General features: G+C 32.9%; 1 protein-coding gene across 4 annotated transcripts in view; it reads left to right on the top strand.

Annotated features, from left to right (window-relative positions):
* Positions 1-17,215, top strand: part of LOC111510666 (protein Loquacious) — a 70,170-nt gene that overhangs the window by 48,140 nt on the left and 4,815 nt on the right. For 3 of the 4 annotated variants that reach the window (XM_074170407.1, XM_074170408.1, XM_074170410.1), the window contains one exon: positions 2,438-2,575. The exons of the other annotated variant lie outside the window; for it this stretch is intronic. In XM_074170407.1, coding sequence (XP_074026508.1) covers positions 2,438-2,575 — 138 coding nt within the window. The remainder of the gene's footprint in view (positions 1-2,437; positions 2,576-17,215) is intronic. 4 annotated transcript variants of the gene reach the window in all.

Raw genomic sequence — 17,215 nt, 5'->3', positions numbered from 1 at the left:
AGTCGGTATTAAGGAAATAGGACGCAGATTGGAGGGATTATCTAAATCACCACCTTTATGTAGTGGAATGACAACGGAAGTCTTCAGGGAAGAAGGAAATGAGCCAGTTCTGAATGAGGTATTGATAAGGGCGACCAAAGTTTCTAGAGCATTGAGTGGTAAATTCAAGAGAATCTTAACAAAAATATCATCATATCCGGCCGTGTTTTTATTTTTAATGTCATGAAGTGTTTTGAACAATTCATTAAGGTCAGTGTCATATAGAAACACCCACAGAAACATCCAGAGTCTTTGGAATACAAAAAAAGTTCATCAAAATGAAATATGATTTAGACCACAAAGAATCGTGTAGGAACACCTTCACAAATAATATTTTAACATTCACATCTATTTATTTGTATAAATTACTGACGTATACCTTTTTAAATAAAGGAAAACTAAACAAAAACAGTGAGTACCACAGATACGATACGAGAAAGAAAAATGACTTTCACTTACATCCCATACTCAGATCACATCACAAAAAATCACCTCTACATGCAGGGGCATATTTATTCAACTTATTGCCTGAAAGCATGAAATCGGAAACAAAAATAAAAACTTTTAAACATACACTGAAAAAGTTCTTAATCCAAGGAGCATTTTATACTTTTAGACGATTTCATTCAAAAGTGTGGCTGATTCATTTTCATCTATGTAGTATGCATTATATGTACTGTTTTTAATATGTATCCATCCAATATGTTTTAACTTTTGTGTGAAATTGACTATTGTTAATGTGTTTGTACTTGTTGTTTGTTTTTCATTTTTTTTGACATTTCTCATGTTGTAAGAACAACCTAAATAGACAAATATATTATCTATCTATCTATCTATCTATCTATAAAATAAGACTATCATGAATATTTATATTTTCTAAGTTGATCAATGGATCATATGGAGCATGAATTGTGTTACTCAACTGTTCAGCAATAAAACAGTAGAACTCATTTATTATATTAGGATTAAGTGAGAGTTCAGAGTTTTTCTTTTTTGTTTTACCTCTTACATCATTAATAATTGACCAAATTTCTTAAATTTTATTCTTCGATTCCCCCATTCTGTTGCCGTAATATATTTCTGATATAATGCAGTGAGCGCAGGTTTCTAGAGGATGTTTTCAGTCCTTTTGTCACCTATGGCTTTTTACATTTATTTTTAATTATTTGTTCTGGAAACGCAGTTGTATCGTCAACAGCATATGCAGGAATAACTTCTGTGAAGAATCCTGCACTGACCTTTCGGATATAATTCAACGCCCTTCGTGGTATTAGCCAGAGGAGTAGTTGTTTTCTGATAGGTGTCACTCCATTAACCTACAGTGTAGGGAGTTGAGACTGGCCTGAACGAATTGTTCTTTTAGTAACGAAATTGTGGAATCAATGGAGAAGGGAGATCTGACTTGCGGCATTTTTCTTGGATTTGTCCAAAGTGATTGTATAGATCGACGAAACCTTTATTATTGGCTCGACTCATATCCGAAAAACAGAAAGAAAATGGTAAAACTCGATCAGAAAAATACAACAGTTAGATCAAGAACAATTGGAACATCGATAGAAGTTTGTTCGATCGATGACCTATTTATTCTTTAGAAATTAAATATAGGATAAAAAAATAACTTTTCTCTAATTTCAAGTAAGATTTTTATTTGTTACAACCGGTTTCGGTTTATTGAACCATTCTCAAGATATTGGCATGGAAAATGGTTTTGGAAAAGCAATAGATTTTCATGGCCATACATTATTCTTGCCACAGGTTACAGAATGTGAGTTTCTATGAATAAACGATATGAAGAACAAGAGAAGCATGGAAATTGATGAAGTACCCAACTAAAACATGTATGAATAGCATAGCGTTCCATTCAATAGTCATATTCAGTGAAAAAAACAAACAGTTTCGCGCCACATAGTTTCTTTAGATTTTAACTACTCTCCAAGAGTGATTATATTCAAAAGTACTCGTGAAGCTTTCTGACACTAAATTAGCTTTTATAAATGAAATTAGATATTCTGGTGATTCCAAATTGGTGAAACATGCTTTGAGAAGTGATTTCAAAATTCTAGTACTTGAGAAAATGAATTTTTTGTTGAATTTCTTTTGGAATTTTTTTCAGTAATTTTTTATGAATTCAATATATATATATATATATTATTTTTTGATTGATGCAACTAATTTTCCTTTATTCTGAGTATTTCAATATTAAATTCTACAAAAAGGATTTCAATTTATTGTTTTTAGCTACGGTAATTTTACTGTCTTTCAGTACTTGTGCAAAGCAAATAAAGTTCCTAGATTGAAAAATAGGCAGAATTGAAATGATTGAGAATCTGCTTCAGTTTTGAAAGAAAGTAAATTTTATCTTAGCACACTTATTTCAATTATGTGTGTTTTTTTTTAGTTGACCAACGTTCAGGCACGATATGAGGGACTGAAAGACACTAAAATCACAAAATTGGGCAACCAGCACTCACATAAAGTGTCACAGTTTCATAAGACTCTCAAAAATTCACTTGGGAAGAAGCTTGCAGACTTACAGGTAAAGATATTTTTGAACGTATTTATTTTGAGAGCCGTTTTTTTTTATTATCACATATTTTTGTGGATCACTTATTGTCTTCGAATTAGGAATGTAAAGAATTTTTTATAAATAATTCAATATTAAATATAATGTTAATTTGCGGAAAAGAGGTCATCATTAAAGATGCATCTAATTAGGTGCAAACCTATTTGTTCTTGCTGAAATGACTTGATTAAATATTTTGTTTGTGGACCATCAATCAACATTTTCATGAACAGATCCTTACAAAAATTACAAAAATGTAACCCAAATTATCAAAAAATTAGCACTAAAATAGTCAATTGCAAACACTTATTTTATGGTGGAGAATATTACATAAAAAAATTCAGTAAATCAAAATGAAACAGATTTCATTGTCTCAATAATTGCGCCTTATTGGTAAAGTCCAAGTAAATAACACCTGTTCTACCAATCTGGTTTCCTGTACTATTTTGTACCTTATTGGGTGTTTGTCATATTTTTTTGGAAATAATGAAGGTGAGGTTAGGCAGACAGAACGTTTGATACCTCAGGTTCCATTAAACCCTGCCAATGACCCCGATTTTGTTCTCTTGAGTAATGAATGTTGTTCATAGATATCTTGCCTCCTGTGATCCAGTGCCTCACATTCGCATAAAATTTGACGACCTCTTTCTGTTGGTAACTATTACTAAATTAATTCCCACGATAAGTGTTCTCCATTGGCGTACCGCGAAAATAGCCGCTAATGCCCCCTTTTCATTTACATAGTGTTTTAGTTCTGGGCCCTTGACTGTTCCCCTTATATAACCAAGAATTTTTTCTCATCATTTTCATCTATTTGATATTAGTATTTCCCTATATCATATTCAGAACTTATCAGATTAAATATAAAACGTACCTGTAAATCTGTATGATATATCATCTTAACTTCAATAAATGCTTCTTTAATTTTTTTGAATGCAATTTGTTCATCCTCGCTCCATCTCCAGTTTGTTTTTCTTTAATAAGTGTAACAAAGGAAATTTTCACAAAAAATGCTAGTCATAATTTATAAACCCCAAAAATTTGGGGTTTGTTATTTTTCTCGATCGCTCAAAATTAAATAGCTGATATCTGCTCAGGATTCATCTTTATCCCTTTGAATGTGTCAGTGTAACCCAAACACTTTACCTATTTTTTTACAAATTATTTAGTGTGTGTGTGTGTGTAATGAGTTCAAATGGCGTTGGTATAACCAATTTGCCAGTCTGATTTAACATGTCAAATTTCTACAATATTTTGATATTTTCTAGATTTATAATACATTCTTATTCATTTATAAAGTTTAGTGTTAGTCCTAATAAGTTGTTTTCCTTTTCTTTTTTTATTTTTCTCTTACTATTTCATTCATTTTTCAATATTTGTTTTCATTTTTTTAGTTTTCTCTTTTTTCTTTTTTTTAATTAATTTCTTGTTTTGTTGAGTTATCTAAGAATTTAAATATATACAGATTTTTCCTCTTCTTTTTAATTTTTTTTCATTTTTTTTATTTCTTTTTAATTTTTCCATTCTTTTTTTCCTTTACTTTTTTTTCTTCTTTCTGTTATTCTTATCTTCACCTTACACTATACGAACGGTTTTATATTCGTTTGGGACGTGACAGAACGCGACTTATAAGCTAGCTGGTAGTTCTGGTTATTTAGAGAATACATAATCACTGAAAAGTAAAATTATATTTCTAAATTAACCTTTTTGATCTATTCGAATAGAATTTTAAAAAGATTTTTATTTTTTCTATTGATTAGAAATTCTCCCAATCTTATTGGTAATATAGGGTCCGCCAAATAACTTTTTTTTAATGCTATAAAAAAAACTACTGAATATTTTTTCGAATTTCTTTTTTTATTTGAAAGTACAATCCTTCCGGTTAATAATGGAAAATAATTTCATTCAAATGACTGCCTCGGCTGGCCATGCAGTAGGCTACACGATCGGTCTAATTTTTAAGCACATTATCGATTGTGTGCAGCTGTATTTCACCAATGGCTTCACGAATATTGTCCTTTAAAGCTTCAATTGTCTCTGGCTTGCCGGCGTAACATTTATCTTTGACGGCACCCCACAAATAATAGTCCAACAGTATCAAAATGAGCTTCATCTGAAAAGATGTTTTTTTTTTGCAAAAGCATCTTCTGTAGGTCGATCGCAGGCCCACTTAGCGAAGCCAAAACGCATTGGATGGTCAGTTGGCTTCAATTCCTGAACCAATTGGACTTTGTATGGCGTCATTCCAAGGTCTTTATGCAAAATTCGTCTCAATGATGTCTTCGAAATGTTCAATTGTTTAGAACGACGGTGAATTGATGTTGATGGCGCTTCACGCACACTTTCTGCCACAGCAGCAATATTCTCGGGTGTACGCACTGTTTTTGGCTTTTCACGCTTTGGTTTATCGATGAGGATGCCAGTTTCTTTCACTTTTTTCACAAGATAACGAACATACGAAGCTGACGGTGCTACTCTTCTTCCAAAATCCGTACGCAATTTTCGCACACATTCTGCAACATTACCATGATTTTCAAAGTAATGTCGCAATATTTCCCAGCGTTCTTCAAGCGTATACGTTATTCATTCAGCGGAAGATAAAACTAATTATCTGTCTAATCAAACATGAGCTAAGTGTTACCATTCACGAAATAAGCACTAGTTGAAAAAAAAACCGTTAGATGGCGGACCCTATATCATATTTTCACTTTCCAGTATTTCGTATAGGTTGTCAATATGTTCTTTATTTTCGATACATTATAGAATTAGATGATCTAATGTACCAATTGTTCCACATGAGCAATTTGGATTTTCAGCTAATCCTATTCTGAATTTATATTCTGGGTACATTGCTTGTCTAGTTCGCATTCTGCAGATTGATCTCATGAAGTTTCTGTTAATTTCATATCTGTACCACGGAGACTTTTGCGGATTCTCCTGAATTATCCTATATCTCTGACCAGAAGTTGATCCAGAGTATAATTCCTGCCAGTGATAGAACATTTCTTTCCTGAACACTTTCGTTAGATCCGTGTATGGTATTTTGATATTAGAAATATTGTTACCACCTGCTTTCTTCGCCATTTTATCCACAATTTCATTTCCCTTAATTCCTGCGTGACCCTTAATCCATACAATTTCTAGAGTTTTGTTACTTTCTAGAATGTCTTCATTAAAATCAATTATATTCAAAAGAATATGTGAAAGATTGCTGTCCATTTGTAGATTTCTGAATTTATCTACAGCACTTTTGATATCTGTAAATATCAATATCTGTAAATATCATGAAATTCGTTTTATCATTTCCTTTAATATATTCAAGGGCTTTTTGAATAGCTACGATTTCCAAAGTATATATCGATGCCTTATTAGATAGTCTAAAAGTTTCTGAATATTCATTATTGGAATGGTAAAATGCACAAGTACATTTATCATCTATCATTGAGCCATCTGTATAGATATATTCTCTATTAGTCCATTTATTGGACATTCGTTCTTTGAAGATATTTTGGATTGTTGATTAAGGTAGTTCCCTACATATTCATGTTTAAACCAAGTTCTCGTAAAGATTGCTCTATATTTTTTCCTTCGCTGTAGAAACAAAAGTCGTCCGCAAATTGAATGAGTTTGGTTGATATGGACATGAATAGTGCCATCGCTCGATATTGTCCTGGCCGAAGGCCTTTCAATGGAGCATCTTCCCTCTATCTATCGAAACCACTGCCACGAGGACCCATGCTCCCCCAAATTAGAGGGGTGGAAAACCCTTTTCCTTATTTCCATAATAAACATTTACAATAAAATACTAAATCAAAATAAATACAATATATCATAATGATTCAAATAAAACATTTCTTCTTTTATCTGTACATTGCTTGAATGCCCGAACAATATCCATGGTCGCCACCATTGGGGAGACCGCTGCCAGCACTCCAAGTCCTCGGCACTCCAGATTTTTGGCACCAAGCTAACAGCCTGCTCTTTACCCTTCTCTTTCATCCCTCACCACACTCTCCGCCCATTCATTAACAAACCTTATCCATTCACTATTCTTTCCATTCTCTCCTCTCAGTGTTATCTCCCCATTTTCTCGCTCCTTATATTCTCTCTATTCTCGCCACCCAATCCTGTCTCCATCCATACATCTTTCTATCACATGTTCCGCCGTTTCGGGCTCACCGTAGCCGCAGAAACATGGCACTTCCGGGCCCAGGTTAAACCTGGCAAGGTATCCCGGAAAATTACCATGTCCCGTAAGCAGCTGGATGGCCTTCCGCGACAGATTCAATGATTCACTCCCGACTGTCCTGCAGAATATGTAGAACAGCCGCCCAGCCTCTCCCGTGTCCCATTCCCTCTGCCATTCTATCCTGATTCGTTCTTTAATCCTCTTCCTCTCTTCACTCTTACTCCCTATTTTCACTACTTCCCATGTAATCTCCGTTTTCCTCATTCCCTTTGTTGCCTCCTCGTGCGCTTTTCTATTACCAAGATTGTTGTTCTCATGACCGCGCTTCCAGCTTAAACAGGTCCGCGCTCCTCTCACTTTCCTCTCCTCTATCATCATCTGTATACGCGCTACCCTCTTATTCCTCGTTCTTCCTGCTTTCAAACGTTCCACAGCCATAGCAGAATCGCTTAGCACAGTTACACTCTCATTCATATCCCACATACCTATCACTCTCTCGATCGCAACCAGTTCTGCCTCATTCACACTACTCTGTCCGGGGATTCTTTCGTTCCCCTGTACCCATTCATTTTTTGCTGTCAAGGTAGAGGTTCAATATAGTTTTTGTAATAATATGAGGAAAATCCATTTGTTCTATCTTGCCTTTTGAAATATCCATATTCACATTATCGTATGCGTTTTGTATGTTTAAAAATAATGCTGATATGGAATTTCCTTTGGTAAATGCTAAGTTTGCGTCTATTATAAGATTTGCAACTGCTTCCTGAGTACATCTTTTTCTCCTGAAGCCATATTGATTATGCTGAATGAGTTTGCTCGTTTCTAACCACCTTTCAATTCTGTTTTTTATAAGTCTTTCATATGTTTTCATGACGCATGAAGCAAGAGTGATTGGTCTATAGGAGTCGACTTGATTTTCAGGTTTCTTTGGTATGAGTATAAGTACCACTATATATATACTTGTGCCATTCTTGTGGGATTTCTATTTGCCCACTCCATATTCTATCAAAAATAGATAGTAATTTTTGTTTTATTTCAATTGGCAGTTCTGCAATCATGGAGTAATGTATGTTATCCTTTCCTGGAGCTCTTTTGTTATGTTGACGAAGAGCTAGGTATATTGAGTTCCATGAGAGTGAATGGTTTCTGTATTTCGTTGTTTATATGGCTTTCATCAAATTCTATCAAGGGTTTCACCCAGGCTGGTGCAATTTTGTTATGAAACTCTTCTATCCACCCTTCTTCGATTATTGGATTTCTATTACTTTGTTTCCGGTTTTTGAACCTATTAACTTTATTCCATATTTCTTTCATATTATTATTTCTTTTCAGCGATGAACAAAAATGTTTCCAGCTGTCTCGTTTCGCTTTATTTGTTATTTTTTTCACCATTGCGTCTTGCTTTTTGTAGTTACTGAGAGTTTCAATACACGGTTCATCTCTGTATTTGATATACAGTTCTTTCCTTTTCTTACATGCCCTATCACATTCATCATTCCACCAGATTTTACCAGTTTTCTTCTTTGATTTATCTTTGTCAGGGTATTTGGGTATAGATTTTTCTGCGGCTTTATTCATTTCGTTCATCAGCTCTTGGTAATTTATCTCCTCTCCTTCTGTTTGTTCAAAATTGTTTGTATATTTTTCCCAGTTTGCCTTTCGAAGGTTCCATATTTTGTGTGTTCTTTTCCATTGAGCGTTTAATGAAGATTGGTAGGTGATTCAATCCGTGGGGGTCCGTACTTGTAGTCCAGGTAATATATTGAGATATATCCGGTGAACATAATGTGATATCTATTGCACTTCTTTTCTGGTTCAGATATAATACTAAGGTTGGTTCTCCATTGTTCAGGTATATTAGGTTGGTTTCCCCTAGGGATTCCAAAAGATTTTTGCCGTATGAGTCCTTAATTTCACTACCGAATGCTGTATGGTGTGAATTAAAATTCCCTCCTATCAGACATAGTTTTGGTACGTTATTGAAAAACTGAATCCATTCTTCTTTTGAGATCATAGTTTTAGGCTTGACATATAGTGACACTATAGTTATGTTACCGATATTGTATTGTATTTATTTATTGTATTTATTTATATTGCCCAATTGAACTCTCACACACACGGCAAGAAATGTAATAATATTGGTTGGTATTTGTTCATAATGAATATTTGCTGTAACCAAAATAGCTACTCCTGCTTTACCATCATCTCGATCCAATCGAACTACATTGCCAGAGAAATTATAATATGTATTTGGTTTGAACCATCAAGCAGATGTTCTAAATTGTTTTTATTTGCTACTGCTGAACGTCAATTCCATTGACAAAAATTGAATTCTTTCTTTAATTTATCGAATGTTGAATATTTGTATTATTTATTCCATTTTTTGTCATTCTTAGAACATCTGCTTCATCAACCTCGAAGGAATTTTTTCCTTCATTATTCTTATTATTGAACTAACCAACTCTAACACACATTTCACTAAATCCTTTTCTGTAATATTTCCTATAGTACTTATATCATGTACATTATTTTTATATTGTGGTTTTTATAAAATTCCTTCAACTATTCTTGGTGTTTCAATAGGTGAAATAATGTCTTTATGAGCTATTTGAATATCAATTTCTGTTAATGAATACCTAGGTCGTTTTGCCCTATTCTGAAAAAGTGAACTTGATGGTCGCGCATTGGCTTCCGTCTCTATTTTTTAAAATTTTCCGCTAACGGCATTTGCATAACTCTGTTTAATATTTTTTTTGCCGCATCATTGTAGTTTATATTCAGTTCCATCATTGTAGCTTTTATGGATTTTTGTCTTTCGAACTCTGGACAAATTTTCATTTCATAAGGCAAATGTTCTCCATTACAGTGAAAACAATTGATTTTTGTCAAACTTTGACATTCTGTACTCAAATGATTATTACCACATCTGAAGCATTTTGGCTTGCTTTTACACGGTCTGCCAATATGTCCGTAATGATAACAATTATAACAAAGTAAAACTTTTTGGACATACTGGTAGACGGTTGTCACTACTTTATTGATATGAATTTCTTTAGGGAGCTTCTGTGTTTTGAATGTTACCAGAAGGGTTTGAGTAGGTACGTAATTTACCTTTCCATTTTCGTCTATCACTTTTCGATTGAATCGTTTGACATTTTCAACTTCAAGACTGTTATACTGATCTAGGGGTTTGATTTTACTCTTAACTTCCTCCCCTGTGTAATCTATAGGTATTCCCTTAATAATTCCCTGTCTATAAATGAAGAATTTTGGTAAGTATGATTTAATTTTTTTTTCTTTGAACACTTTAGAATTATTTACTTCTGAAAGATAATTTGCACTATTAAAGTCTTTGAAATTTATTCTTACTCGACATCTACCAACCATATCAATATTTTTAAATTTTTTATCTAACAATTGCCAAGTAATCAAACAACAATTATCGTTGGTTGTTAACGTTTTTTCACCTATACTCTGAATTCCATCAATATTATCTACTTTTTTCCAAATCGGCTACTAATTTTCACCAAAATTTTATAAAAATCTTTGTAGTCTCGATGGTTCTACTTGCGTTCGGTTCTGCTACTTTTGTTTTTTCTATTATTTTTTGGTTGCCTATCGGGGTGTCCAATAACACGGCATCGTCGTCTAATGTTATATCTCAGGATGTTGGGGTCCAATTTACACAAGGGGGTTTCCCCCCTCTATTGACACTCATACCTTCCGCAAAATTCAATCTAATTAGCGAAGTTTCTCTAAAAAAAAACACTATTAATGCACAACTCACTATCGAACGTTTCCGTTAGCTTCGGAGCAGGGCCGTACTGTGACAAATTATTTAGATTTTCTCAATTTCTCAGTTATAATCACGAATTTTTTCATAATAAAGGACAAGTGCTTGATAAGTTTCAAGGATTTTCTGATAATATTAATAGTCGTCCACATATTCCGATGTAAAATCCTCAAATTCACACCTTCTGACTTCATTAATGAATCTCACAAATGCAGTTACCAAAGTACTCAATCGATATGGAGTAACTAAACAACAAGTTTTATTTTCAAATGTGAATCTCGTATTTTGGGTGGTCCCTCTCGATTGTCAACTGCCAAATTATTTTGTTATTTGTACAGTGTGATACACTCATGATGAAGTCATCCCTGTATTTTAGTCATTTTGAAAGCAGATATTTGATTTTTTGTACAGGCACAGATCTTCAGGGGCCTCACTTTTCGCATTACTAACCCCGAGTGACAGCCTCAAACCCAGCCTACTGCGATCCTGCGAAAGGCAAATTCTCTATATTTTGCTTCGCGTTAGAGATACCGAAATGAGTTAATCGAAAAAGTTGCTAAGAAATCGATTTTGACACTACATACCGAATTTCAACGCAAAATTCGAATTCCATATTCAAGTCCGATTTTCAGTTAATGATTCTAAATAGAGAGCTAGCAACGTCGAGAGAAAATTTCAGTTTTTAGATATACTATCTCTCACTCTCCCGGAAGACATACAGGCTATCTGGCTGGCAGTAGTGGTTGCGTTCATCAGTGCGCATCGTACCTGTATAGATAAAATATAAATATTTTAAATCATTAAAAGTTTTCTTTTTTTAATTTCAATTGAATTTTTTGATACATGAATCTATCATTGCCAGATATTTTTATTGTTGTTTAAACTGTGCCAGACGCTAATTTTAAATTCAATTTTTTTTTCAAAATATTTTAGTGTGGTTGAAATTTTTACATGATGTTATTCAAGTCTAAAAACCCAAAATCAATTTGCCAAACAATAATCCAATTGTTAACCTTCAGTCAGACCGATCTAAAAGTGAAAAGTGATTAGGCCATCCAAAATTTAATAATTTCATCATACATCTTGGCCCATTTCATTTAATGATGGCATTATTCAAAGCGATTATAGTAATTATCAATGAATATGGATTATCACATGTGATGATTGAAAGTAGTCGAAACAAGTCGAACACAATTTTTCAAAAGAGCAAATCTTTGATGATCTTTTACAATATCAGAATTTGAAGAATGTTTAGGAAACATATCCAGGACTTGAAGAGGACTTCAAATCTGGATATTTTGGAATTAAAAGAACTGATGAATCTTTTTCGAAAATACCAATAGGTCTTACACTGGAACAGACTATAAATGCTAATGCAGCTAAACGTCTCAGCGACTAATCAGATTATAATTTTTGAAAAACAACTGGCCGATTTTATTGATATTTAAAAAAAGCAATCCGTTCGATCCAGGTTTAAACAAAGATAATCTCTACAACATAGCTACTGGAAAGCCGGTCTCTCAACATGTAGCTGAGTTCCCACTGAACATCGAAGAAAATTGTGATGATTCAAAGAGGCAGTTCATTACTGAATGTGCTATATATGAGAGTAGATTTGACAAACCAATAAAAAAACAAATACTTGACTTTTCTAAGCCTCCAAAAAAAGAAATTATTTCTCGGAAATTAAGTTATTGAGCAGAGAATGCGAAGGGATTTGTTTGGAAATGCTATTCATAACGGGTTGAAATTAACATGGTTATTGAACCTATTGAAGATGAATTCAATAATACTTCTTGGTAACATGGATCATGGATTTATAAGCGTTAATCAAGTATATGAAATTCTAGGAAAGTCTTTATCGAAAGTTCTACCGTGCTTTCACGCACTCACATGATGCAACTACACACCAGCTTTTTTCCATAAAGGTAAACTTCGAGCTTTTAAAGTGTTGGAGCAATCAGATCAGTATCAGTCAAGCCTGTCAAAATATTGTAACAGATGATGAAGAATTGCTGGATAAGACATTTAAGACCTTAGAAAAATTAATTTTGTCATATTTATGAACTTGGAACGTCAGTGACGTTCGGTTTCATATGTTTTCAAGCACTTACCCGTATAAAAAATCGGACGATAACTTTGAGAAAAAATTCCGTAATTTTAACCCATCAAGCTTACCACCATTTAAAGCTAAATTGTATTAACATTTAATACGAGTTCTTTTAGTTAGTTAAAACACCCAATATCTCATCTCAAGTTTCCGACTGAACCATAAACGACGATAAATATGATTTTATCTGGCTTGTTGGAGAGCAATTACCTTCATTAGTTGCCGACATTGTTATTTAAGGTAAAAATTTGAAAAAATACTAATAAATTTCTTTGGGGAGAGATTATAAAATGTTTCATTTTGTTACATAACTTATTACAAAACGATAACATTTCAAACTCCGTTTTTCGTGATACAATTATGGATTAAAAATCCAACGTTAATTTTCATGTAACCATCCGAATTTTTGTTTTTAGATCGGTCTGGCTGAAGATTCAACAATTGAATTATCAATATTACTGGAATTTTTTTCCAATACCAAATCGTTATTGTGGATTCGTTTTCCGATGACATTTCAGGTCAGCTTCCCAAATTTCTGCTACCGTAGTTGTCGGTTCCATTTATGTTTCGCTTGCGTTTACGCAGCTATTTTTATCAAGTACTTTTCTGGTTTTTCACATTTTGTCTTCAATCGAGGACCGCCTGCCCGGTACTGAAGATGCCCAATAGGCTGAAACAGCTGTCTACCGGTGGCTCTTAAATTGAAAACAATATATATAGGTATATATATATATATATATATATATATATATATATATATATATATATATATATATATATATATATTCTCGAAGATTCTCACGGATAAAGTATGACGAGCTGTTTTCTCGGGTTTCGCTCCGTGTTCTGTGTATTTTCTCCCCATAAGGATTATGATTTTGATAGTTTTCTTGTGAACACGAGATCTATCAACTGAAACCACAAATGTGCGGTTGGCTCCTGTTGGTGGCTCCGTGCATTTGTATTTCTATATTTCTATCTTTTGGTAACCAAGTGTTGCCCATTCTGACACTTGGCTGCACCATACTGATGATGGGCCAAAAGCCCGAAACACGTGTCTATGGTTTGCCACTTTCATGAGTGCTATGTCCGATATTAACTTTTGTTTCTATATATATATATATATATATATATATATATATATATATATATATATATATATATATATATATATATATATATATATATATATATATATATAGATATAAATATTAACGAGTGTGTATGATATAAATCAAAATTCGGAAATATAGATATAAATATTAACGAGTGTGTATGATATAAATCAAAAGGAGGAAATTCGTGGACAGAACACTCAAAAAACAAAAAATAGGGGCAAACCGCGGACACGTGTTTCTGGCTATTGGCCTCATCAGCGCGGTGCAGCCAATTGCAAAGATGGACAACAACTGGTTACCAAAAATGAAAAACATCACATATGCACGGTGTCACCAACAGGAGCTAACCGCACATTTGTGGTTTCAATTAGAAGACCTAGAATTCCCAGGCATCATCTAACATCACCACGTAGGCAGCTATAGCTACCTTCGTGACTTCCGGGTCCAGGATATAAATACAGAGATATAAATATTAACGAGTGTGTATGATATAAATCAAAAGGAGGAAATTCGTGGACTTCGTGGACAGAACACATATATATATATATATATATATATATATATATATATATATATATATATATATATATATATATATATATATATATATATATATATATATATATATATATATATATATAAAACATAATAACGGATAAAACAGAATACCTGTGCTATGTGAGAATATTCAATTTGGAAATTTCAATTTTGAAAGAAGTCTTCAACATCAAAATGACAACTTTTTGACATTAAATAACGTGAAATACTTTTTCAAATTTTTTATTATCGTTTATTATGGGGATTTATACTGTGTTAATATTACAGGATGTACTCAGATTTATATTTTTTGTTAGTAACAACACAGTATAAATCCCCATAATAAACGATAATAACAAATTTGAAAAAGTATTTCACATTATTCAATGTCAAAAAGTTGTCATTTTGATGTTGAAGACTTCTTTCAAAATTGAAATTTCCAAATTGAATATTCTCACATAGCACAGGTATTCTGTTTTATCGGTTATTATGTTTTATATATATATATATATTTACTATGTCCTTTTTATATTACAGCCCTCGATAAAGCTAATAGACATTAGCGAAAGCTCGGGCAGCTAAAAAGAGTAAATATTTATTCTAATCAGACCGAATCCCCGAAAAACTACTATTCTATATATATATATATATATATATATATATATATATATATATATATATATATATTATATATATATATATATATATATATATAGAGAGAGAGAGAGAGAGAGAGAGAGAGAGATAAAGATGTTATTGAGTGTGTATGATATAAATCAAAAGGAAAAATTTGTGGACAGAACACTCAAGAAATGGAGGCAAACCGCGGACACGTGTTTCTGGTTTGCCTCCATTTCTTGAGTGTTCTGTATGAGAGGATGTATAAGCCTCTGAAGAAGCTAGCCTCTCGCGCTAGCGACACATTAGTAAGAAATTCCAAAAAATCCACGGCCTTCGAACCCGAAAAATAGTGACATTGAATATGAAAATTACAAAAAAAATCAAACTTTGAAAATTTAGTTGAAATTCGGTATGTAAGGTCAAAATCGATTTCTAAGCAACTTTTTCAAATAACTTATTTCGGTATCTCGGACACGAAGCAAAATATCGAGAATTTACTCTTTTCGCAGGCTGTTACTCGGGCGAAGTATTGCGAAAAGTGAGGCCCATGGAGGTCTATGCATGTACCAAAAATCAAATATCTGCTTTCAAAAATGAATGAAATACCGGGGTGCCTCCATCTAAGTCAAATCAAAATATACTTTATTGTCAAAAGATTTTGCATCCCATTGTAAAAAAAATATAAACATAACTAATGGTGTATAGATAAAAACTGGTAACTTACAAAAATTTGAATGAAACAAGCACAAATACAATAAAAATAAAATAGAATACACGTTTTTTTTTAATGATTAAGTAAAATACTCTTGCAGGCTATAATAGAGTCTATCAGCTAGCAATTTTCTAACTGCTTTCTTGAATTGTGCGTTGGTCAGATTTGTAGTTTTTGCGAGATATTCCAACCAAGCAATCTTTTGAAGTAACCTATGTGGATATCGAGGTAAAGTCTTCAGGTGGGCGTTGCCAATGCCTTGTGTGTGTCCTCTCTTACTGTAGCAGTGTGCTAGGGTGTAGGAAAAAGAAGCAAAAGGTTCTGCCGCCCACCATGCTCTTGAATACATGACCAAGAAGTGAGTCTACCATCGGTAACGTCTTACCATCCTCCTATATAAAAACCCTCGGTTTCTGATCATTTTGATATGTGTCTGTGGGAAACGACTACTTGGGAAAATATAGACACTGGTTTGAGCTCTGTTTTGTTTGTCAGGGCTCTTCTTTGCATGATCAGATTTCATCTTAAATGGCAAAGAGTTTAGAGAAGGGTTGCGTCACTTTTTACAGAAAATAATGTAATATTTCAGTTATTAGTTAATCATTATGACCAATTATGTGAGTGGCATGTTGAAGGCTTGTTGAAATTGTGTTATGACTGGCAGTTGTAGCTATTCACCTAATTGCTGAGTATATCTGTTACACTTCAGCAATGATATTTAATTTACATCGAGTAAAAATAGTAAACTAGCACGATTGAAGTGAAAATGTATAATTGTTTTCAGGACTGTATCATGTATTCGAAAGTGAAACTAACTCTTGTAAAAAAATCTTTTGTATTTTTGTTACTGATAAAACAAGTACAAATACAGTAAAATTAAAAATAAAATGAAATACAAGTTTTTTTAAATTATTCAATAAAATACTCTTCTAGGCTATAATAGGTTCTATCAGCTAGCAATTTCTAACTGCTTTCTGAAATTTTACGTTGGTCAGATTTGCAGGCCTTATATTTACTGGTGATTGAATAATTTTACACCATTACATTGTTCATGCCGCGGATTATTTTTCGTAAGTGAGGCATTGTGAGTACTTCAAATTTATCGAATGGCATGTATATATTATTATTTAAGTTGGTCCAGTCTTCATTAATATTTATACTATGAACTATACTGTGAATGATTTCAATAAAGTAGTGATTAAAACTTTGTGCTATTTCTAAGTTGTCTTTTATAGTTTTTTGCCCATCTGATGTATCAAAAATTATATTGAGTGGAGTGTTCAGATCATTTTTATTAACTAATTTTTTTAGTGTTTTCCACATTTCTTTTGGATTGTTTCTGAATATATCAATCTTATCAAAATAGTACTGCCTTTTCTTTACTTTCAGAAGGTTTGTCACCTCATTTCTAAACCGTTTGAAAATTTGCCATTTACTTTGAGTTTCATTATTAGAGTTATTTCGGAAATCTCTGTAAGCTCTGTCCCTTAATTGAATTTTATCAAATACTTCATCATAATCGAACCATGGAAT

The sequence above is a fragment of the Leptinotarsa decemlineata genome, unplaced genomic scaffold (genome assembly GCF_025532065.1).
Source record: "Leptinotarsa decemlineata unplaced genomic scaffold, Ldec_3_MD MMD2_P_RNA_scaffold_9, whole genome shotgun sequence".
In the NCBI taxonomy this organism is placed as follows: Eukaryota; Metazoa; Arthropoda; class Insecta; order Coleoptera; family Chrysomelidae; genus Leptinotarsa; species Leptinotarsa decemlineata.
This window is presented reverse-complemented; position numbering and strand designations above follow the sequence as displayed.